General features: G+C 40.7%; 2 protein-coding genes across 3 annotated transcripts in view; one reads left to right on the top strand and one right to left on the bottom strand.

Annotated features, from left to right (window-relative positions):
• LOC112248235 (pescadillo homolog) overlaps positions 1 to 8,814 on the bottom strand; it is a 31,038-nt gene extending 22,224 nt beyond the window's left edge. Inside the window, exons 1-9 of one of the 2 annotated variants that reach the window (XM_042320386.1) lie at positions 8,642 to 8,814; positions 8,067 to 8,146; positions 7,685 to 7,838; positions 7,474 to 7,583; positions 7,109 to 7,280; positions 6,405 to 6,494; positions 3,924 to 4,040; positions 2,152 to 2,229; positions 1,866 to 1,958 (exon numbers count right to left, since the gene is read on the bottom strand). In XM_042320386.1, the coding sequence (XP_042176320.1) occupies positions 1,866 to 1,958; positions 2,152 to 2,229; positions 3,924 to 4,040; positions 6,405 to 6,494; positions 7,109 to 7,280; positions 7,474 to 7,583; positions 7,685 to 7,838; positions 8,067 to 8,146; positions 8,642 to 8,665 (918 nt within the window). In that variant the 5' untranslated portion in view covers positions 8,666 to 8,814. The remainder of the gene's footprint in view (positions 1 to 1,865; positions 1,959 to 2,151; positions 2,230 to 3,923; positions 4,041 to 6,404; positions 6,495 to 7,108; positions 7,281 to 7,473; positions 7,584 to 7,684; positions 7,839 to 8,066; positions 8,147 to 8,641) is intronic. The other variant, XM_042320387.1, reaches the window with a different exon arrangement.
• Positions 8,815 to 9,595: 781 nt separating this feature from the next.
• LOC112249662 (P2X purinoceptor 2-like) lies at positions 9,596 to 17,363 on the top strand. The gene is made up of 12 exons (XM_024419446.2): positions 9,596 to 9,735; positions 10,441 to 10,576; positions 14,321 to 14,392; positions 14,669 to 14,744; positions 14,862 to 14,958; positions 15,092 to 15,172; positions 15,442 to 15,589; positions 15,908 to 16,038; positions 16,344 to 16,434; positions 16,566 to 16,631; positions 16,747 to 16,824; positions 17,072 to 17,363. Exons 1-12 carry the CDS (start codon positions 9,596 to 9,598, stop codon positions 17,177 to 17,179), a joined length of 1,224 nt encoding a protein of 407 aa, XP_024275214.1. The 3' UTR covers positions 17,180 to 17,363.
• Positions 17,364 to 25,175: the final 7,812 nt, after the last annotated feature.

Consider the following 25,175-nt stretch of genomic DNA (forward strand, 5'->3'; position numbering starts at 1 on the left):
TGTTTTCACCTACATCACTCATTTTGTGGTTAAGTGGCTACTCTCTCACTCGAGGTGCTAAGTGGTTTTTAGTGGGCATATACCTCTCCACGTGCGTATTGTCACTTCTCCGCATGTTCCTGCTACGTCAGAGATGAAATTGACATCATCTAAAATGAATCTAAATATGTTTTATATCGTTATTGAGGGAAGTAATTCTTGATAATTATTGATATTGATTTATCGCCCAGCCCTACTGTACACCCTCATCTTGAGAAACCAAATCAAATCTGTCTAACAGGAGCTCAAACAGGTAGACATACATAATACAAGCATTTGGCCCCCAGTACCATACAATTATCCAATTACAAAACTGGTTCTTCAACACAATTTCCACATTGGGGAGCATAGGTGATGAGCAGCGCTTATGGTGGGTCTTCGCCACAGTAATAATTAATTTTAACAACCAATTCCAAATGCAAGCTTCATTAGTAAGTTATCAATGTCAAGCAATTGTTACATACCAAAAGACCAATAGGCCTATGCTAGTAATTGTTGCCCCATTGCTTGTGAGCTAGCAAAGTAACAGTTAAGGTTGGTGATCGACATTTTTTGGACACACACACACCATGGTAAGCCTCTCTCCCTACAATTTGACATTTGCGCTGCACCCAATCCTATAGCTGTACAGCAAATCAATCTGTTCGCTAGCACACCCGACCTGTGTTGATTGACAAGTTTGCTGGTCCAGAGTGCCAATTGTGTGTTTCACAAGCCAATCTGTTGCAGCTGTTTTTTGTTGTTGTTTTTTTTGCAAAGGCGATGCTGCAGCTACTGTCTCTTGCCGAGTGTAGCGTAATCCACGAAGACCCAGAAAACGAGTGACAAAAGATTACAAACCCTGGCCAGATCATTTTAAGTCATCAGACATTAAGTCAATTCTCAAGTTGAAGTTGTGACTCAAGTCAGACTTGAGTCCACATCTCGATCTCCCCACAACTGCCCCAGAGTCGGTTTGGAATAGGCTATTTCTTTCTCGAGAAGCTGACCAACGTAATAGGTCAACTTTTCAACAATGGGGGAGAGTTGATTGACATAGGCTATTGATTTTGCTGTTCATTACTCACCTTGTTGCCTAAAGAAAATTAAGTTTTAACATGTTCAAAGTGCACATCAGAAGTTAAGGCATCCTCAACTTGCATGTTCTGTAAATATGAATTACCATAATCTAAATGAGATTGTCATTCTGAGCACCGTGGGTGGACACCCTAATCAGGTTACTCATCCCCAATGCACACGGGTCCGGCAGACTTCTCAAATGTCCGGGAAATTAAAAATGTTGCCGGTCAAATGTCCGGTGACAAATTTCGAACAGAAACCCTGGTTCACAGCCATTGTTATGTAAATTAAACTGAAAAGTACCCAGGCCCTTGTCTTGGCTCCAGGTTAGAGCAGGTCCGCAGGAGCCATGGCCCAGAGAGACACACGTGACAGTCCGTGTAGATGGAAACTGAAAAACACTAAGCTAAATCTTCAAAGAAAATGCACCATAATAAGGTGAATCCTTGGTGGAGCTTTTCCAATCAGCTCTTGAGCATCATTTAAATGCCTAGTATACAATACATTGGCAGGAATGAGCCCTTCTCTGTAGACCGAACATTTGACCGGCAACATTTTTAAGGACATCAACATCAAATAGAGGATGACTTTTGTATAACTATCCATTCAAGGTGAGTGGAGGCTACAAATAGTTCCTCCACCTACATCCTGAAGATTTTGCAAAGAGTGATTTCTAAATGGAAACAATGAAATGTGACCGTGGGACGCATTGGTTCTAACACACCCCTGACCACCTGGTAGCCAGTTTACTCAGTGTGTCACCTTACCCCGTCAGCAGGGAACTGGTCGAGCTGGTTCTCCTCCTCCTCCTCCGCGGTGGCAACCACACGCGCCAAGCTGGCACTCAGGGCAGACAGTTTCTGTAGAGAGCATGAAACCCACCGGTTCAGTTTCTCACACACCGCTTCAAAACTACACATCTCTACTGACAGAGTAGCATCAAGGTAGGGCAGGTAGCCCACAACAAAGAAGAGAGGGCTGGCTGTCCCTCATCAAGCAATTATAACTTCTATCCATTTATTTGTATCAATACATAAGTGATGAAAGGCCCACCTCCAAGTAGCTCTCAGAGTCCATGGCGTAGTCCTCCTCGTGTTCAGCCTTCAGCTCCGACTCAGCTTTGCTGTCCAGCTGGAGGGAGGGTTGTGGTTAGCAACAGCTCCGAAACACAACAATTAGCAGGCCAATGATCTCTGTATATTACTAGACTATATACAGTTGAAGTCGGAGGTTTACATACACCTTAGACAAATGCATTTGAACTCAGTTTGTCACAATTCCTGACATTAATCCTAGTAAAAATGCCAGTCTTAGGTCAGTTAGGATCAACACTTTATTTAAAGAATGTGAAATGTCAGAATAATAGTATTTAATATTTAATATTATAGTATATATTTAATATTTAGTATTTAAAAATAGAGTATTTTTTTCATCACATTCCCTGTGGGTCAGAAGTTTATATACACTCAATTAGTATTTGGTAGCATTGCCTTTAAATGGTTTAACTTGGGTCAAACGTTTCAGGTAGCCTTCTACAAGCTTCCCAAAATAATTTGGGCGAATTTTGGCCCATTCCTCCTGACCGAGCTGGTGTAACTGAGTCAGGTTTACAGGCCTTGCTCGCACATGCTTTTTCAGGCCTTGCTCGCACATGCTTTTTCAGTTCTGCCCACAAATGTTCTATAGGATTAAGGTCAGGGATTTTTGATGGCCTCTCCAGTACCTTGACTTTGTGGCCTTAAGCCATTTTGCCACAACATTGGAAGTAAGCTTGGGGTCATTGTCCATGTGCAGTTGCAAACCGTAATCTGGCTTTTTCATGGCGGTTTTGGAGCAGTGGCTTCTTTCTTGCCGAGCGGCCTTTCAGGTTATGTCGATATAGGACTCGTTTTACTGTGGATAGATATAGATACTTTTGTGCCTGTTTCCTCCAGCATCTTCACATGGTCCTTTGCTGTTGTTCTGGAATTGATTTGCACTTTTCACACCAAAGTACGTTCATCTCTAGGAGACAGAGCGCGTCGCTCTACCTGAGCGGTATGATGGCTGCGTGGTCCCATGGTGTTTATACTTGGGTACTATTGTTGGTACAGATGAACACCCTTACCTTCAGGCGTTTGGAAATTGCTCCCAAGGATGAACCAGACTTGTGGAGGTCTACAAAAAAAATTCTTGGCTGATTTCTTTTGATTTTCCCATGATGTCAAGCAAAGAGGCACTGAGTTTGAAGGTAGGCCTTGAAATACATCCACAGGCACACCTCCAATTGACTCAAATTTTGTCAATTAGCCTATCAGAAGCTTATAAAGCCATGACATCATTTTCTGGAATTTTCCAAGCTGTTGAAAGGCACAGTCAACTTAGTGCATGTAAACTTCTGACTCACTGGAATTGTAATACAGTGAATTATACGTGAAATAATCTGTCTGTAAACAATTGTTGGAAAAATTACTTGTATCATGCACAAAGTAGATGTCCAAACAGACTTGCCAAAACTATAGTTTGTTAACAAGAAATTTGTGGAGTGGTAGAAAAACGAGTTAATGACCCCAACCTAAGTATGTCAACTTCCGACTTCAACTGTACGTTCATCAACAGAAGGAACATCGTGATAAAAAAAGCACTGCTTATGATGTGCGATGGCTGAAGTGGTTCTCCGGGATTGTATTTATTAGTGCACACTGTAGCAAAACGTTTTGCAACAGGATAACAAAAACAAGCATTTGTCATTGGACAGGTTAAGGTAGTCACTCCTTGTTTCAGTCTGTTTTCTTCCCTTGGTGCCTAATGAACACAACCCAGGTTTAGGCCTCGTGCTGGGTTACCTTGGGTGGGTAGACCAGGTTAAGTGTCTGGTAGAGGCGGAAGTTGATGAAGCCAAAGAGGGTGGTGTACATCTCCGTGAAGGTAGCCATTACTCTATAGTCCACATCTGTTGGGTGCTGGGGGACATAGGACAGACAGATTATTATTAGTCTGAACACTTGTATTGTAAAGTCAATGTTGAGGCCCCATCAACCACATGTCAAGCTACTTTAATTTAAAGACAATTAACAGCATCAACGTAAATTATTTAACCCCCCATGGTCGATGTCTGCGCCCCGTGGAAATAGAACTAGCATAACTTTAAAAATTCCCCATAAAAATCTCAGTTTAAGCTAGAAATATTTTTTATCACAAAATTGTATGTAACGTCCAAACGATTTGGCCTATAAACTATTTTGACTCCTCTAAGGAAGAGGACTCGTACGAACACAATGGTGTTCTCCGTTTTGTGGTGATCTCCCAGAAGCAACTTGTGACTCGTCTGAAGTCGGTACAGCTGATCTGCAAACGTTGGTGTATTGCACAATACTTCCCCAACTCCAGAGCTCATGCTTTCTGAGGATGTAACAGTGATGTCTATTCTATCAAGCACTTTGAGAGCATATTGTACACACACACACTGAATGGTTTTTAATGTTGTACAGTAAGCTTGGGCCCTGCTAGTCAAGCAGGACGTTGAGAGGAAGTATCATAGCACTGCTGTACAGTTCTGCTACCTTTGTAATCAAACTATATCATATGGATCAGAAATGATCTAGGTTGAATTTGGTTATGAGTTACTTTCTTCAGCTTTTTGAAAGAGGTTGGAATCAAAGTATGATGCCATGGTACTTAAAATCAGATACCACCGTTCTATCATGTATTAGCATATTTATGTTAGGGAACGCCAACTCTATGAAGTGCGCGTGTGCAATAACAAAATTTGCTCCTGCACTCAAACAAAATGTCTTGAAACTTTGGCAAAAGGTAGTCTACAAAACTTAAGTCCACGCTGTAACAGATTCTAGTTTTTGGAACAGAAAAGTGTATTGAAATCAAATGTTTCATCGATGAGAAAATTCCCAGAATGTTGGCCAACATCCATCTGGCTCCATCTTCTCCCACTGGGCTTCCTCTCATCACCACATTTGGTGGTGAGTGGAAATGCCAAAGGGATGCTTCAGATTTATACATCCAGTGAAACATCTGGCTCACAATGCTGTAAATTGGTTAATAAACCAATAACAAAGAGTGTTCTAAACCCCTATGTCAATAACAGCTAGTTTTGCCCTCACTCACAGTCCTAGCAAAATTGTTGCTTGTGAAATAGTATTTTGCTAAAAATACATTTTGCCCAATTAAAAGGAAATCTATAACAGTAAAGTATTTAAATTGTTACCCAGAAATGATCTAACATAAAAACAGCTGCATTCTGGATCCTGTACTTTTTACCTTAACAATATCGACCTCTGTAAAAAAACGAACCTGCACTTGTAAGAAGATACTGTTGTGTATAATATTGCCACCAGTTGACCAGGCTCTCTGAACTACAGTCTGCCTTCATTGTATTACAGAAAAACTTTGACCTGAAATAAGTATTGAATGCAGGTAAAACTAAGTACATGTTGTTCTCTAGAGCACATAAAAATAAACTTGATTTAAAAGATATGCACTTTGGATGATGTCCACATTGATTGTGTCCCTGCTTACAAATATCTGGGCATATGGATAGATGAAAAGCTATCTTTCAAAAAGCATTTTGATGAGTTAGATAAGCAGAGAATAAAAATGGGCTTCTATAGAAATAGATCTTGCCTCTCACTAAACAGTAGAAAACAGATTCAGCCACGTTCCTATCGGTCCGAGACTATGGCAACATCTATATGAATGCAACTGCCACTTCATTAAAGCCTTTAGATGCAGATTATCATAGCGCACTGCGCTTAATTATGGTGAAAATTTCAGTACTCATCACTGCATTCTCTACCAGAAAGTTGATTGGCGATCTGATGTAATGTAGGTTGATTTATTGATATATTTTCATTTATAAAGCCCCTTTACACAAAAAATCCCACTGTACCTAACATCATGACTAAACTTTAGACATGAGTTCACACCCGGTCTCGGGGATGGTTAACTCTGGAAATTCCTTTGGTCTCTATGGAGTTTGGTAAATCAGGTTTTAGTTCTTCCATCTTATTTGTTGAACAATCTTCAAAATGTTCTTAAAATGTGATGTTCTGATGCCTCGAGGGCAATTCAGAAAGCTGATTGAGGGTCTTGTGAATGTGTGTTGAAGGACCATGTTGTTTCTGCTTGCATTTTGTATTTATATTGACGTGTGTATTTTCTGTAATTCAGGGATCATCTACGAAAGAGACATTGGTCTCAGTATGACTCCCTGATAAAATAATGTAGAAATAAAAAAGAGGCTTTTAACAGAGTGACTGAATACATTTGAAATGGCTCTTTGAGCTGCTGTGAGGTCACTCAGCTCTTACATCATGGGCAAACTGGTAGGGCACGAGCCAGGTTATGAGCTGTCCAAGAACCTCTGCCTGATAGTAAATCCCCTTGATGGAGATGAAAACCTGCCAGGGAAAGCAAAACCAGGTCAAGGGTGCTGCGGACTACCAGTTATTCTCTTGCCAAATAGCATACATCTCATTCAGACATATCCAATGTGGACTAGTAACCACAACAACAAAAATCAGTACAGTACCAGTCAAAAGTTTAGACACACCAACTCATTGAAAGGTTTTACTTTATAATTACTATTTTCTATATTGTAAAATAATAGTGAAGACATCAAAACTATGAAATAAACACATGGAATCACCAAAAAAAGTGTTAAAGCTGTCATCAAGGGAAAGGGTGGCAACATTGAAAATTCTGAAATATACTGTTTTGGTTACTACATTATTTCATAGTTTTGATGTCTTCACTATTATTCTACAATGTAGACAATTGTAAAAATCAATAAAAACCCTGGAATGAATAGGTGTGTCCAAACTTTTGACTGGTACTGTACGTGTATATGAAGTTAAAATGACAATTCAATTTCAGATGCTATTTTACCTGTAACAGTCCGTATCATTACTTAATAAATCATGCCTGCACTTTGTCTATCCACAACATGGATATTTTCATTGAGGACCAACTCTTTATGTTAGTGAGGACACGTCTGTACTATTGTCCTTCCTACCTTCCGGAGAGAGCGAGATGTGACTACGTAGTTCATCCACTCCACGGTGAGACGTCGGCATAGCGTGATGGTCTGGACGTGGCACTTTCCCGTGCGGGCAAAGGTGGAGAACAGGAAGCACATGGAGAGGGCGTCATCTATGTCACGGAGGGCATCGATGAATGTGGGGTACCTGGCACACAAATAGAGCCAACACAACGCTCAGATAAACACATGTAGGACATCCTTTACAAATGTTATACTGATATGAACCATAAACAGTGCACAACACGAGATCCTATTAGATTATTTTCTACACGTCATTTATATGCTCAATACTGCCATCTGCTGTTTGCAGTTGCCGCTGCAGTGGATTGAGACCTCACCTCTCTTTGATGATGTGGTCCAGTTTGTAGCCAGGCTTGTTATCTCGCAGTCTCTCCACCGCTGTCCATTCTGCCTTTCCATAGGCCTTCCTCAGTTTACGCACAAACACCTACCAGAGTTGGAACAAGTGCTTGACTGAAAAATGTAAGTAAAAAACACAAAATGGAACAATATCTGTATCTCAGTCAAAACAATAGTCTAAAACATTACCTTGTACTCTCTAAATTTCCTAACGATGGGCTCGTGCAGGAGGAACCGGATGTCTTTAAGCAGATAGAATGTGCGGGGAGCTGTGGAACCTTTGTTCACCTTCTTCTTGTGCTTGGGTTCATGAGGGTAGATGCCCTTCAGAATGCACAGGCGTCTGTGTGGAACAGTGGATGAACATGCAGACAGTGAATTTGGCATTGCAGAAACTGACACCAGAGGCAACCATGCTATTATATCCACAGCTAGAACACAGGGCCTTATTCAACAGACACCATAGGGAAGAAAACGGACTGAAACTGGGAGCAACAACACTAATAAATACAACCCAGGTTGTGGTGGGTCAGTAGTACTTAGTACCTGGTGGGTCAGTAGTACTTAGTACCTGAAATCTGCCAGGCTCAGCTGCAGCTTCTTGCGGGCTTTGTTCCTTGTGATATAGTTGGTGGCAGAGCCCCTCTCATACTGAAACAAGACACATAGGTTTACAGTTACTCACAAAACATTTAGACAGACATATGTGTGAGGTATTGGAGGAACGTATTACTAGAACACGTGTAACGAGACTTAAGAGTAAAAAGCTTGATGCTGGCAATGTTCTGCAAAACAATTGACTATTTAGTACTCTTTACTGCTTTTTTATGCACTAGACAGGTGAATATGTAACAGCTAGGCTAACGTTTCAACCCGTAGCTGGGTTGAAAAAAACACGCATCAACTGCACAAGATTCCAAGACTAGACGGAAATTGAAATACAATAGGTGAGTAAGTTATCTAGCTAACGTTACATAAAAGTGTCTCACACTAGCTAGCGATATGTTATTGCTAGCTAGCTAAACTATTTCGGCCTGAACTCATAATTCCGTGCTCAGAGAAAAAGCCTGACCCAGCTTGCTAACTTCAGTACGTAGCTAACCATAATGGTTGGATAATTAATATAACAAACAGTGACATCCTTACCTTCTTTTTCTGTAGACCCCCCATTTACAAAATATCTGTTCGTGTTATTCTGTAAATTACTTAGATTTGTAGGTATACTTCTGTAGACAATCATGTAAACACAAGCACCAACAAAAAACACAGCGGGCTGTTTGTTGCACGTGTTGTGTGACAAGTATATCTTCTGACATGCGCGGAATGAGCTCCCAGGACCCCGACACATCAAGTCATTTTTAGGCCTGAATATTATTATTATTTTGAATGTAAACCAGTCAATATTTAAACACTGTATATTTATTCATGGGCAGCTAGTTTAATTTCTGAAGGATTAATTCATAATTCATTCAAACACACACGCACAGCACTCAAGCACACACACATTGTTTTGCATTGTTTGTATAAAGGGAAATTGTGTTCTTTTGTATCAATTTTATGTGCCTTGTTTTTTTTACTGATTGATGTGCTCTTTTGATTTATATTTATTTTTGTTCATTGATTAGCTTTGATATTCTACATTATTATATGCACAATTGAGTTTTAGACCTGCAATAAAAATGTGCATATAACAAATAAACTTGATTTGATTTATTTTTATTTTTATTTGACACACAGACAGAGAGAGAGACAGACAGACAGACAGACAGAGATAATTGTTGATTTGAGAGACATTTCCTATCTGCTACCAGCATAAATAAAATGTGTATTTTCTGTGTAGGTCTGAATAAAGAAAACAAACACTATATTTTCTCCTTACCATGATCAATCCACCAAATTAGTGAATCACATTTTATGTTGAATTTATCGATGCAATTCGTTTTTGAGAACAGCATAACAGGGGATGAGGCAGGGGTGTTAAAGCAAGAGAGAGAGAGAGAGAGAGAGACACTGACTCATGACACAAGCTTGGAAATATCTGCGAACAAGTCACTCAGGACCTCACATCTGAACAGACAGCTGATAAACTCAGAAATCACAATGGGACTGCTTCAGTTTATAAAGGACTATTTTATTGGATTCTTGGACTATGAGACCCCCAAGGTAATGGTGGTTAAAAACAAAAAACTTGGAGTCATATATAGAGGGGTTCAGTTTCTTGTGATCACCTATTTCATCTGGTAAGTACTGGCCTCCTGTTTATGCATGCATTTAAAAATAGATAGAAAAAGGATGTGATTTGAATTAGTATTGTCTTTGTGTGTAACTATCCTGACTTTTTCTGTGATCGAGTATTTCTGTTGCATTATCTGTGACCTGCCTTAAATAATGCAGATATTTTGCCAATCAAGGCAACGTTAAGTCTGGTATTGGAAAGCATAGGAAGAAAATAATGGTAAAAAATAAAAATGGTTGGCTTGTAAGCTCAGATGGAATGTTCTGTCAGTGTACCCATATTATTGCTTTCAAAAGCTATACAAGCCACTGTGATGTGAAATTAGTAATTTGCTGAGAATAGCCACTTTGTGGTGAGGAAATGCCTTTCACTCGCAATTAAATACATTGATGGTAACCACATACAGGTTGCTGTCATTAAGCGGGACTGCTGTATTCTGATTGGCCATTACTGACCACCGTCATTGTGTAATGTGATCCAAATAGGCCAATTTTCATACATTTCATTTTATGGTCCTTTAGAGGAAGATGTCTCTCTGTCTACTGTACTGATAAACATCATATTTCAGCATTCGATTTTCAAATAAAGTTGATCATATTTAAGTATCTCTCAAAATCAATATATCATAACCACTAAGAGATCTGAATTGATATTGAATTTGTCCTCAGAACAGAAGTTAATCTGCATCTGTCATGTTGCCCTACTACAGGTATGTCTTTATCAGTCAGAAAGCCTATCAGGACAGTGAGACGAGGCCAGAGAACTCAGTCTACACTAAGATGAAAGGCACAGCACTGCAGGGGGACCACGTTCTGGACATGGTAGAATACGTCCGACCCTCAGAGGTGAGCCAACTTGAGGACATCAATTTTGCTCAGTCCCATAATCACTGACAGAGCAACTTGACTGATCTATAAATAATAGTAGATACAGTGGGGCAAAAAAGTATTTAGTCAGCCACCAATTGTGCAAGTTCTCCCACTTAAAAAGATGAGAGAGACCTGTAATTTTCATCATAGATACACTTCAACTATGACAGACAAAATGAGGAAAAAAAAATCCAGAAAATCACATTGTAGGATTTTTAATGAATTGATTTGCAAATTATGGTGGAAAACAAGTATTTGGTCAATAACAAAGGTTTATCTCAATACTTTGTTATTTACCCTTTGTTGGCAATGACAGAGGTCAAACGTTTTCTGTAAGTCTTCACAAGGTTTTCACACACTGTTGCTGGTATTTTGGCCCATTCCTCCATGCAGATCTCCTCTAGAGCAGTAATGTTTTGGGGCTGTTGCTGGGCAACACGGACTTTCAACTCCCTCCAAAGATTTTCTATGGGGTTGAGATTTGGAGACTGGCTAGGCCACTCCAGGACCTTGAAATGCTTCTTACGAAGCCACTCATTCGTTGCCCGGGCGGTGTGTTTGGGATCATTGTCATGCTGAAAGACCCAGCCACGTTTCATCTTCAATGCCCTTGCTGATGGAAGGAGGTTTTCACTCAAAATCTCACGATACATGGCCTCATACATTCTTTCCTTTACACGGATCAGTCGTCCTGGTCCCTTTGCAGAAAAACAGCCCCAAAGCATGATGTTTCCACCCCCATACTTCACAGTAGGTATGGTGTTCTTTGGATGCAACTCAGCATTCTTTGTCCTCCAAACACGACGAGTATCTGACCATAAGACATTCTCCCAATCTTCTTCTGGATCATCCAAATGCTCTCTAGCAAACTTCAGACGGGCCTGGACATGTACTGGCTTAAGCAGGGGGACACGTCTGGCACTGTAGGATTTGAGTCCCTGGCGGCGTAGTGTGTTACTGATGGTAGGCTTTGTTACTTTGGTCCCAGCTCTCTGCAGGTCATTCACTAGGGCCCCCCGTGTGGTTCTGGGATTTTTGCTCACTTTTTTGCTTGTGATCATTTTGACCCCACGGGGTGAGATCTTGCGTGGGAGATTATCAGTGGTCTTGTATGTCTTCAATTTCCTAATAATTGCTCCCACAGTTGATTTCTTCAAACCAAGCTGCTTACCTATTGCAGATGCTTACCTATTGCAGATTCAGTCTTCCCAGCCTGGTGCAGGTCTACAATTGTGTTTCTGGTGTCCTTTGACAGCTCTTTGGTCTTGGCCATAGTGGAGTTTGGAGTGTGAATGTTTGAGGTTGTGGACAGGTGTCTTTTATACTGATAACAAGTTCAAACAGGTGCCATTAATACAGGTAACGAGTTTAGGACAGAGGAGCCTCTTAAAGAAGAAGTTACAGGTCTGTGAGAGACAGAAATCTTGCTTGTTTGTAGGTGACCAAATACTTATTTTCCACCATAATTTGCAAATAAATTCATTAAAAATCCTACAATGTGATTTTCTGGATTTTTTCCCCTCATTTTGTCTGTCATAGTTGAAGTGTACCTATGATGAAAATTACAGGCCTCTCTCATCTTTTTAAGTGGGAGAACGTGCACAATTGGTGGATGACTAAATACTTTTTTTTGCCCCACTGTATTTAGGATACAAGGTGATTTGTAGATCAGTCAGTCTGCAGTCAAGCCTGAACATGCAGTTTGGCTCTGAGTTCATAAAGCAAGGATTATGGGTCAAATATATCAAATCAAATCCAAGCAAATTGAATACAACAGGTAGACCTTACAGTGAAATACTTACTTACAAGGCCTTAACACTTATATTTCTTAAAACTGCATTGTTGGTTAAGTATTTAATCAAATAAAATGAAGTAAAAAATTGGAAGATAAATCTAATTAAAATAATGAAGAAAATAGAAAAAAACTAATAATTTAGGAGCAACTTGAAAATAAGTATTGAGGCTACATACAGGGGGTACCGGTACAGAGTCAATGTAGCGGGCACAGGTTAGGTAATATGTACATGTAGGTAGAGGTAAAGTGACTATGCATAGATAATAAACAGAGGGTAGCAGCAGTATAAAAATGGGGGGGGGGACAAAGCAAATAGTCCAGGTAGCCATTTGCTGTTGGGGAGTTTTAATACTTGGGGGTAGAAATTGTTAAGAAGCCTTTTGGACCTAGACTTGGCGCTCCGGTACACCTTGCCATGCGGTAGCAGAGAGAACAGTCTATGACTAGGGTGGCTGGAGTCTTTGGCAATTTTTAGGGCCTTCCTCTGACACCGCCTGGTATAGAGGTCCTGGATGACAGGAAGCTTGGCCCCAGTGATGTACTGGGCCGTACGCACTACCCCCTGTAGTGCCTTGTGGTCGGAGGCCGAGCAGTTACCATACCAGGCGGTGATGCAACCAGTCAGGATGCTCTCGGCGGTGCAGCTGTAGAACCTTTTGAGGATCTGAGGACCCATGCCAAATATTTTGAGTCTCCTGAGGGGGAAAAGGTGTTGTCGTGCCCTCTTCACAACTGTCTTGGTGTGTTTGGACATGATAGTTTCTTGGTGATGTGGACACCAAGGAACTTGAAGCACTCAACCTGCTCCACTTCAGCCCCGTGGATGAGAACGGGGGCGTGCTCGGTCCTCTTTTTCCTGTAGTCTACAATCAGCTCCTTTGTCTTGATCACGTTGAGGGAGAGGTTGTTGTCCTGGCACCACACTGCCAGGTCTCTGACCTCCTCCCTATGGGCGGTCTCATCGTTGTAGGTGATCAGGCCTACCACTGTTGTGTCATCAGCAAACTTAATGGTGGTGTTGGAGTCGTGCTTGGCCATGCAGTCATGGGTGAACAGGGAGTACAGGAGGGGACTGAGCACGCACCCCTGAGTGGCTCCCGTGTTGAGGATCAGCATGGCAGATGTGTTGTTGCCTACCCTTACCACCTGGGTCAGGCCCATCAGGAAGTCCGGGATCCAGTTGCAGAGGGAAGTCTTTAGTCCCAGGGTCCTTAGCTTAGTGATGAGCTTTGAGGGCACTATGGTGTTGAATGCTGAGCTGTAGTCGATGAATTGTATTCTCACGTTGGTGTTCCTTTTGTTCAGGTGGGAAAGGGCAGTGTGGATTGCATAATCTGTGGATCTGTTGGGGCGGTATGCAAAGTGGAGTGGGTCTAGGGTTTCTGGGATAATGGTGTTGATGTGAGCCATGGCCAGCCTTTAGAAGCCCTTGATGGCTACAGACGTGAGGGCTACGGGTCGGTATTCATTTAGGCAGGTTACCTTGGTGTTCTTGGGCACAGGAACTATGGTGGTCTGCTTGAAACATGTTGGTATACAGACTTGGTCAGGGACAGGTTGAAAATGCAGTAAAGACACTTGCCAGTTGGTCAGCGCTTGCTTGGAGCACACATCCTGGCAATCTGTCTGGCCCTGCGGCCTTGTGAATGTTGACCTGTTTAAAGGTCTTACATCGGCTGCGGAGAGCGTGATCACACAGTCATCCAGAACAGCTGATGCTCTCATGCATGTTTCAGTGTTGCTTGCCTCGAAGTGAGTATAGAAGTTATTTAGCTCGTCTGATAGGCTCCTGTCACTGGACAGCTCGCGGCTGTGCTTCCCATAGAAGATGCAATGTGTAGCTAGTTACTGTATGTTTTTAACATATAGCCTATGTAATTACCAACATATACTGTACATTCTTCTGTATGGCATTGAACCTGCAGGGCGGTGACGTGATCAGCACAATACTGAGACGAGTGGTCACACACAACCAGAGGCAAGGCACGTGTGCTGAGGTGAGAGGTCACAACCATTCTCCACACTCGTGTTCTCCTGAAACCAATATGAGCTAAATAAAACTGCAGTCGTTTTCCCATAATCAATACTAGGGCTTCATGTTGAGTTGTGTGCTTTGCTCCATACTATAATATTGCAACTAGCACTGTCTCCTGGAAAAGCTCTGTAAGATAATGTGATAAAGATCTATCAGTATCATTACCAGTCTACCACCACAGAGAAGGAAAGCCAGTTAATGCTGCCATCTGAACTATTACGTTTTATTTTTTTCTTAGCATTTTACCGTTCCCAATGCCAACTGCTCAAAGGACTCGGACTGCATCTCAGGAAAAGTGGACTTTGATGGCAATGGTACGCACTATAAAGGAGGGGATGAAGTGAAAAGTCTCACTAAGCCAGACATTCTATGAGTCTGTCCGTCAGTAGATGGTTAGTCCTAATGCATTTAGACTGATGTGTTTCCTGTAGGACAGAGAACTGGGCGCTGTGTTCCTTACTATAACCAGACCTTCAAGACCTGTGAGATTCAGACTTGGTGTCCTATTGAGGACTATGCGGCAATACGGTAAGGGTGAATATCAATTTGACATTTTAAATAGGAAGTAGTCAAACACAGAACTACTGTCTCCCTAGTCTGGAATAAATCACTTGTAATATCATTGTGGCACAAGGGTCTAAACTGTTATTGTCTCCTCCAGGGAGCCGGCATTAGCAGAGGCCATCAATTTCACTGTTTACATCAAGAATGCCATCCATTTCCCCAAATTTAAAGTGTTTAGGTATAGTATGAACCTCAACAACACACACACATGCATGCACACACAGTCACACACACATCAACCTCAACAACACACAGAATGCGCTCGCAGACTGCAAAACCCATGCACACACACACACACGTACATCAGGCTGCAATACATGGTCAATACACTGACAAGGAGCCATACGTAGGTGATATAAAGAACTGTATAATATAGGAAACCGTATCCCCGTCAAATATGCAGTCTCAACTGTTTCTGCAAGCAATCTTCTCTTATCTCTTTGGCAGAGGAAACATCAAACCAAACAAACGAAATGGGCAGAAATATCTGAATAAGTGTCATTACAATGAGGAGAAACACCCCTACTGCCCCATCTTCCGGCTGGGTTACATCGCAGAACAGGCCAGGGAGAAGTTCAGCGAGCTTTGCAGGACTGTATGTTTACACCTGCAATATACATACATACAATCAAAATGTATATCCCATTTGACCAATCATATTAACTGTAGAGAACTCTTACATTGCAGTGCTCACAGGACACACAAAGACACAATCTTCCATCTAGGTCTAATGTCTCTAACAATATGTGTGTTTCTAATATTTCTGAATCTGACAGTGATTACTGATAACATAATTAATAGATCATGGAAATAAAAAATAAGAGACAATCAACAATAGTGAGGAATGTGAAGATGAGCTGGACAGAGCGCTGCAATGGTTTAGTTAGCGAGCTCATGGATTGTATCATGTCAGGGGGGAGTGATTGGAGTCTTCATTAACTGGAAGTGTGATCTTGACCTGGACCCCTCGGAGTGTAAACCCACATACTCATTCCGTCGCCTGGACCTTCGGAAGAACCTGCCCAGCTCTGGTTACAACTTCAGGTTAGCCTCTTCATAGCATCTTGTGAATGCTTGGGTCATATTCAATAGTGCACACTGTAGCAAGTGTTTTTCAACAGAAACCGGAAACAAGTGTTTCTTATTGGACACGTTTAGGTGGTTCCTCATCGTTTTAGTCCGCTTTCCTCCGTTTGGTGCTTAGTGAATATGATCATGTATTTACTCTTGCCATCTCATTGACATGACCTATTGTAACATTTTAGACTATCTCTGCTGTATCTTGGTAAGGCATAGAGGACTCTTTCCCCCTTTTTCTGCAGTTGTTTGACCTAGAAAATTATGTTTAGATTTGCCAAGTATTACAGCAAAGATGGAGAAGAGTTCCGGACACTTATCAAGGCCTTTGGGATTCGTCTTGATGTAATAGTTCACGGAAATGTAAGAATTTCCTACTTTAACCGCCTTCATCAGTACTCAATTCATCAATAACCAGTTGATCAGAACAATTAGTTAGTGACATATGGTTATAGACTTAGTCAAAGTCATACTCTTAAATAATTCCTCTCCAGGCTGGACAATTCAGCATAATCCCAACTATCATCAACACAGTGACAGCCATGACATCAGTTGGAATAGTGAGTTTGATTCAGCACTCTTGTGGTATGAGTTGATGTCTGTTTCTACCAGCTTCCAGTAATGGTTGTACCAACTCCTATCCATTCATTGACATGATACTTTTATCCATTCCAGTGTTCCATTATCTGTGACTGGATCATGCTCACTTTCATTGACAAGAACGCTATCTACAGTGGCAGAAAGTTTGATGATGTAAGAAAAAAACTACTTGATTCCACACATATTCATGATCATATTTTTTTCTTCTGTTAACCATTTTCTGCTATATCATAGCCCTTATCATTGATTAAACACCCAGTTAGGTAATGTAACTCCCAAAGAATATAGGAGTTTAATGTGTAAAAGTATTAATATAATGTAATACTTCTGTCTTAGCCCCTATCTGTGAGTTAGCATGGTTCCAAAAACGTTTTTTTTTTCTGACGGTATATTTCTACAGGACAGTAAAGTTCCCAAACCCAGCCAGACCTTCACACTTCCCACAGAATTCACCATCATCAGCTATGGCTCCACCCACTCAGACCTGTCGGAGGGAGTGGCCCTGTGACATCCCATCCCCACAGTGCCCTCTGGCCACATCAGTCTTTGGCCACATGCATGGATGATGTTCTTCCTCAGACACCTGACTGCTGATCAGATGGATGGGACAGACAGACGACCTTTCCCCCCAAGCAGTTTCAGATGTCCTCAGAGAGACCTCCTTGATGGGTCAACTTCTGTCCCTGCGGGATTTAACTGAAAGACAGCTAAGACCACTAAAACATCTTGCTTAGTTAGAGTGCCACCAGTTCTTTCACTAAAAGCAATTTCCTATGATGGGTTAGTGTAAATCTTTTATGAAAATTCCTGTTGATTCAGGAATTGAATTAAACTCCAATGGAGAAATTCCATGTCCAGTTCAACTGACAGGGACTGAAATGGTACTGACCCCAACTGAATCTCAAATAATTGCAAATGATCTGAATTTAATCCAACCAATGAAAAATAAACTAAATAAGTTATCGCAATCAGCTAAACATGTTGGAGTACATTATGCTGAGAACCCTCTTTTCCTGTCTACCCTGAACCAGGTCAATAACTGTATAAGCTATACATGCAAACACAACAATAAATGTCTAGCATCATCAAATTATAACTTGTGATCTCTGCCAGTCAATCATATACTGTACATAGATCAGATTGGAAGAAATAAATACAAAATATTTTGGCAGATCATTTTTCTGGTTTGAAAACACACATTTCAAACAATGGGAGAATCAAAAAGATGATGGTGGGCAATTTCAGTATATTATGTTCAGGGATAACAGTCTCTGGGACTATATTCCCTCCAATGTTCATGTAGAATACTGATGCTGAGCGAGATGCCTAAGAGGAGAGCTACTCTCAGAGAGAGTAATCAAATAATGATGACATTTCCCACAAAATGGTTTCTATAACAAGATTGTGGGGAAGTGTGAATCCATCTGGACTCGTAGTGAATAATAGAAACATCGATATCGAAAAGGACTCATCTCTGAGGTCTACTGGATCAGTGACTGCCTTGTGCAGAGGAGGCTGGTGGGAGGAGCTCAGGAAGGACAGGCTCATTGTAATGGCTGGAATAGAATAAATGGAATGGAGTCAAACATGTCCCACTGGGCAAAGACATCAATTCAATGTCGGTTCAACGTCATTTCCTTGAAATGACGTGGAAACAATATTGATTCAACCAGTGTGTGTTCAGTTGGTTGGTTTCCATATGTTTGATGTTTTTGATACCATTCCATTAACTCCATTCCAGCTATTAAAATTAGCATGTCCTCCTATAGTTCCTCCCACCAGCCTCCTCTTGTATTATGCAATAGATGGACCGCTGTTGTCTGTTGACAACCACAATGACACTTTGGAACTAAGTGATATGAACAGACCAAGTCAGATATCATGCCTGTAACTAGAAAAACCTAGGCAATGCTATAAATGCTGTTTTAATGCAGAGTTCTATATTTATTTAATTTTGGAAGACATGATAAAATTGCAATACATTTTCCCCTCTGTAACATGATGTCATAATAAAATATAGCATTAAAAGGGATATGGTAAGTATATTGGGCTCTGTACAGTAAGTACTTCACTCAATCATTTGAGACAAGCTATCAGTCATCAGGGAACCCAATGCAACCAATCTAATTGTAAGACTCAGCTCCAGCGTAGATGTGAAATCAGATTATTGGTCTGAGAGAGAAATGCCCATTAGTACACAAAGTGAGTTCTCTGGGACAATGAGGTTATCGTGATGGAGGTTGGTGGGTTAAGATCACTTTGATCTAGACTGGGGGATGCCATAACCAGTGGCTGTTTTTTTGTGTGGTTTTTTGTGTTTTTTTTTACAGACGATCACAACAAAGGGAGCTAGGGATGAATGTGCACTCTTCCTCATCATTATCACTCCAGATAGACTAAATCAACAAGTTTAAAGCCAAGCAACACTGCACTAAACTGTCATTTAAATTCCGGGAAACCCATGCTCAACATCAGCAGTATAGTAATGATAAAACGCTGGTCTTGGAGCAGCAGGCTCTGATAGAACATACTGTTGAAAGCTGATTCCACAGAAACTCAAATGCATCCTTAAAGCCAGGTGTACAGTCGTGGCCAAATGTTTTGAGAATGACACAAATATTAATTTTCGAAAAGTCTGCTGCCTCAGTTTGTGTGATGTGAATTTGCATATACTCCAGAATGTTATGAAGAGTGATCAGATGAATTGCAATTAATTTGAAAAGTCCCTATTTGCCATGCAAATTAACTGAATCCCAATAAAACATTTCCACTGTATTTCAGTCCAGCAACAAAAGGACCAGCTGACATCATGTCAGTGATTCTCTCGCTAACACAGGTGTGAGTGTTGACGAGGACAAGGCTGGAGATCACTCTGTCATGCTGATTGAGTTTGAATAACAGACTGGAAGCTTCAAAAGGAGGGCGGTGCTTGGAATCATTGTTCTTCCTCTGTCAACCATGGTTACCTGCAAGGAAACACGTGCCGTCATCATTGCTTTGCACAAAAAGGGCTTCACAGGCAAAGATATTTGTCACGTTCTGACCTTTATTTCCTTTGTTTTGTATTTAGTTAGTATGGTCAGGGCGTGAGTTGGGTGGGCAGTCTATGTTTGTTTTTCTATGATTTGGGTATTTCTATGTTTCGGCCTAGTATGGTTCTCAATCAGAGGCAGGTGTCATTAGTTGTCTCTGATTGAGAATCATACTTAGGTAGCCTGGGTTTCACTGTGTGTTTGTGGGTGATTGTTCCTGTCTTTGTGTTTTGCACCAGATAGGACTGTTTAGGTTTTCACATGTTTCTTGTTTTTGTAATCAGTTGTTCATGTGTACGTTTACGTATTAAAAGAACCATGGACACTTACCACGCCGCATATTGGTCCTCTGATCCTTTTCGCCTCTCCTCTTCGGAAGAAGAGGAGGAAATCCCTGACAATATTGCTGGCAGTAAGATTGCACCTAAATCAACCATTTATCGGATCATCAAGAACTTCAAGGTCCAGCACGCGCCAGTCCAGCACGCGCCAGGACCATCTCCCAAAGTTGATTCAGCTGCGGGATCGGGGCACCACCAGTACAGAGCTTGCTCAGGAATGGCAGCAAGCAGGTGTGAGTGCATCTGCACGCACAGTGAGGTGAAGACTTTGGAGGATGGCTTGGTGTCAAGAAGGGCAGCAAAGAAGCCACTTCTCTCCAGGAAAAACATCAGGGACAGACTGATATTCTGCAAAAGGTACAGCGATTGGACTGCTGAGGACTGGGGTAAAGTCATTTTCTCTGATTAATCCACTTTCCGATTGTTTGGGACATCCGGAAAAAAGAAGTCCGGAGAAGACAAGGTGAGCGCTACCATCAGTCCAGTGTCATGCCAACGGTAAAGTATCCTGAGACCATTCATGTTTGGGGTTGCTTCTCAGCCAAGGGAGTGGGCTCACTCACAATTTTGCCTAAGAACACAGCCATGAATAAGGAATGGTACCAAAACATCCTCTGAGAGGAACTTCTCCCAACCATCCAAGAACAGTTTGGTGATGAACAATGCATTTTCCAGCATGATGGAGCACCTTGCCATAAGCCAAAAGTGATAACTAAGTGGCTCGGGGAACAAAACATTTATATTTTGGGTCAATGGCCAGGAAACTCCCCAGATCTTAATCCCACTGAGAACTTGTTGTCAATCCTCAAGAGGTGGGTGGGACAAACAAAAACCCACAAATTCTGACAAACTTCAAGCATTGATTATGCAAGAATGGGCTGCCATCAGTCAGGATGTGGCCCAGAAGTTAATTAACAGCATGCCAGAGCGGATTGCAGAGGTCTTGAAAAAGAAGGGTCAACACTGCAAATATTGACTCTTTGCATCAACCTCATGTAATTGCCAATAAAAGCTTTTGACACTTATGAAAGGATTGTAATTATACTTCAGTATTGCATAGTAACATCTGACAAAAATATCTAAAGACACTGAAGCAGCAAACTTTGTGGAAACTAATATTTGTGTCATTCTCAAAACTTTTGGCCATAACTGTACACTACATGACTTTCAAAATCCTAACATGGCTGAGACTCTCACATTAAACAAGGGTATTTTCTGTAATTTTTTTGTCTTGCCAATGAAGTGGTGCACACACTAAACGAAATGTCACAGACAGGGTGTCACACACTATAATATTCTTCACTTGGTCGTGAGGATTGTCAATACCACGCTGTCTTGCGAAAACAATGATGCCATTAGATTTAACATAGATACAACAAGCTGTGGCTCAAAGCAGCAGTGGTGGAAAAAGTACCCAATATTCATACTTTTTTCATACTAAAAGTAAAGATATCTTAAAAGAAAATGACTCCAGTTAAAGCAAAAGTCACCCAGTAAAACACTACTTGAGTAAGTCTAAAAGTATTTGGTTTTAAATGTACTTAAGTATTAAAAGTATAAATAAGTTAAAATGTCTTATATTTAGCAAACCAAACAACACGATTTTCTTCTTATTTATTTTTATTTACGGATAGCCAGGGTCGCAGTTGAACACTCAGACAGTACAAATGAAGCATTTGTGTTTAGTGAGTCTGCCAGATCAAAGGCAGTTGGGATGACCAGGGATTTTCTCTTGATAAGTGCCCGAATTAGACAATTTTCCTGTCCTGCTAAGCATTCAAAATGTACTTTTGGCTGTCAGGGAAAATGTAAGGAGTAAAAAGTACATTATTTTCTTTAGGAATGTAGTGGAGTAAAAGTAAAAGTATTCAAAAATATAAATAGTAAAGTACAGATACCCCAAAAACGACTTAAGTACTACTTAAAAGTATTTTTACTTAAGTACTTTACACCACTGCAAAGCTGCCTCATAAACGTTTTCAGTCAGATACTCACACTTGCCATAGAGAGTTGAAGTGTCTAGCTAAAATTTAGAATTCAGTTGAATAAAATTGAATTGAAAACCGCTGTGAAATATATAACACAAATATGGTCATTTCTGCTGTTTGAAACTGATGTACAAACCCAAACGTAATAGTATGCATAGAAATAGCACACATAGAAACGTTTAAGAAGCGGTAGATCAGTTCTATGTGAATTTGGTCTGTTCGCCCAAAAAGTTACATATGGCCTCTTTAAAGATAAGTACAGGTACATAATAGTAGTCATCGATACTGCTCTAGAGTCTACACATTCTGGATGACGCGAAACAATGTCATCTCACTGGCTTCCTCTCTGACGCGCTCTCCTTTGCTAAACGTGATCATTGTTCTCAAAACTAGTCATTGCACATCTTACACTACAAGAACATTGCAGATTTCGTGCCGGTAAAATAAAACATGTTTGAAAATATCGGGACGTCTGGTACTGCTCAAGGACGAGATCGGTAGCCCTCAGATTGCATCTCTGACCAGCTAACCTTAATTAAACGAGCGTCAGTGACGGCCGGGCGCACTGAGAAGGCAACAACATTGGGATTTTGGCTGCTCTCAAAAGCTTGTCTGGGACAGCTAAATTGCGGCCCAAAACGTGTAGTGTACACCTGGTTTAAGAGTCTATTTGACGCACCTATGCGTCAATCTTGTAGCATCATAAAATAATCCCCATAAACATCTGTCAATTTAAAAGAGAGATATCTGCGGTGGAAGGTGGTTGAGCTACAGCGGACCACGAGACATTCCGAAAATTGGTATTCTCAAGAAAACTTCTGTAGCAACCGAACAAACTACTTTTGCTCCATGTCTGAGGTCTGTAACGCCAACTTGTCTGTAGCGTCAGAACCGTTTGGGCTACAAACTAATGCGCCACAGGACTCTTCTGTTTGAAGGTCACCTGGTACAGGTTTAGAAACTTTTATGAAAGTATGGAGGTAGTTTTGTCCCCCCCCAAAAAAAAGGGGTTAAATACATGTCCGAAAAAATACAATATTTTCTTGGCTTTCTATCTAGGAGAAACAGGAAATACACTTCAAAACCTGTCTGTTTTACCATTTATGAATATGCTATTGAATGCGTTTCTATGGGCTATAGTAGTAAAGGGCAAATTCAATAATTTATAAAAACATGTTCTTTCTTCATACCTACAGGGGTCCTAAAATGCTAAATCAAATAGCCAAACAATCCATGGTATGACCATCTTAAAACAATTCCATATGTTAGCTTGTATAGTTTTTTTGTACTGTACCTGTCTGTTTTGCCATTTATGAATGAATTATTGAATGCAATTCTTTGGACTATAGTAGTAAAGGTGCAAATTCAATATTTTATACAAATTTTTTGTTTTTTGTTATACCTACAGGGGTCCTAAAATTCTAAATCAAATAGCTTAATGTTTTTTTTTTACTGTAAAGTGTGTTGTGATTTAAAATGCGCTTGAAATATATTGATTTGATACAATGCATCTTGTTCTAATGGCAGACAGGCAGAGAGACATGACTTGCAGGACTCATCATTAGCTCATCTCCAGGGAGATCATGGCCCTGAAAGCCATCAGACCGAGAGGATAAATGGGTGAGAAGAATGTAGTCTGGGCCCAAATCAGTGCGTAAAAACCATTAAATAAAAGCTCATACTATTCCTGTGAGGCACATTAGCATCTGATTCCAGAGGGAAGAGGTACCACAGGATGTTTAGGACTGATGGGGGTTCCATATCTCAGCACTCAGCACTCAATCAATGACTTACTTACCATGGCTGGGTCAATAATAAATAGGACAGATATATACAATTGAGAGAGAGGGTTTCAGAGAAGAAAAAAATGATGATTTTGCTTCGGAAAATGTCCAATGAAAATAGAAACTGTCAGTTGTGTCATTTACAAAAAAAGATTTATTGACAAAAATATTAAGACAAAAAAAAAACCTTGACAATAGTACTATATTTGTTGTAATCAATGAGATTTCCTATTACAAAGGCAAAACACACCATATCTACAATTTTGGCTGGAGACTAGTAAAGACTGGAAAGCTGATTGACGCGATTGGCAACTCATTTACGTTTACAGTACATGGGTGGTCAAGAAATGTCGTTTATGTGTTGATTTTACAGCTACTGTATAGAAAATCATAGAGGAATAAAGATGCATGATCATAATTTCTTGTCACATCAAAGATAGATTGTCTCAAAGTTAGCAATATGCCCATCCTGTCCATTCAGCCTTCAATCAAGGCTTTTTTTGTCTGCCCAATGCAATCGTGAAGTAGTCAAGATTTTGGCTCATGAGACTGCTCTGAAAATAATCTTAATCACCAAATATTTTTAAAATATCAAGTTTGAGAGGAGTAAAACAGTGAGCTAACATTCCCTATTTATCTATGCATTGTAGGCAGGCCCACATTATTTGAGCTATACAGGTTCCGTTTTGGACGTGTGTAAAACCCCCTCCATGATGTAGGCTACGTGTCCATGCCCATTATGCAACGAGAGATGATATTTAGAAGTTATCTGTAACCTGTAAAAGTTGCTTATTTTCCAGTTTCACATGTTCCAAACCCAAGCCCTCCCTTAGGCCTACAATAAGGCTGGTTCAACAGCAATGCATGTCTTTTATCCAGGCAATTTTATGGCATCATTACATTTTACATGTATTTATTGTTGTTTAATTATATTACAACAAAACTTATTAGAATTATTCACCTCAGCAGCGACCCATCATTCAAGGCATGGTATTTTGGCATTAATTCGTGTCACATACCAGTTTGAAAACAATGTAAAAAATATCTATATATCATTGAGTTAATAAAGCCGCATACAAACATGGTCTCTTTTTTGTTTTCTTGAGTAAGGCAGCTCCAAAATGCAGGTGTTTCAGCCTACCTCAGTGCTTTCTGTGGTGGTGGGGCAAGCCAGCAGAAAATATGGAGCGTTACGCCGTGATTGGCTCAGTGTTCTGTCATTCATGGGGACACTACGTCACGCCAAATCTAAGGGTAGACAGAAAATTCTAACCCCTTGGGTGCTGCCATATAGCTACATTAGAAGTGCCCATCCAAGAAGGCTCAAGGTCATTGCCCCTGAACAGGCAGTTAACCCAA

Source organism: Oncorhynchus tshawytscha, linkage group LG04 (assembly GCF_018296145.1).
Source record: "Oncorhynchus tshawytscha isolate Ot180627B linkage group LG04, Otsh_v2.0, whole genome shotgun sequence".
Lineage (NCBI taxonomy): Eukaryota > Metazoa > Chordata > Actinopteri > Salmoniformes > Salmonidae > Oncorhynchus > Oncorhynchus tshawytscha.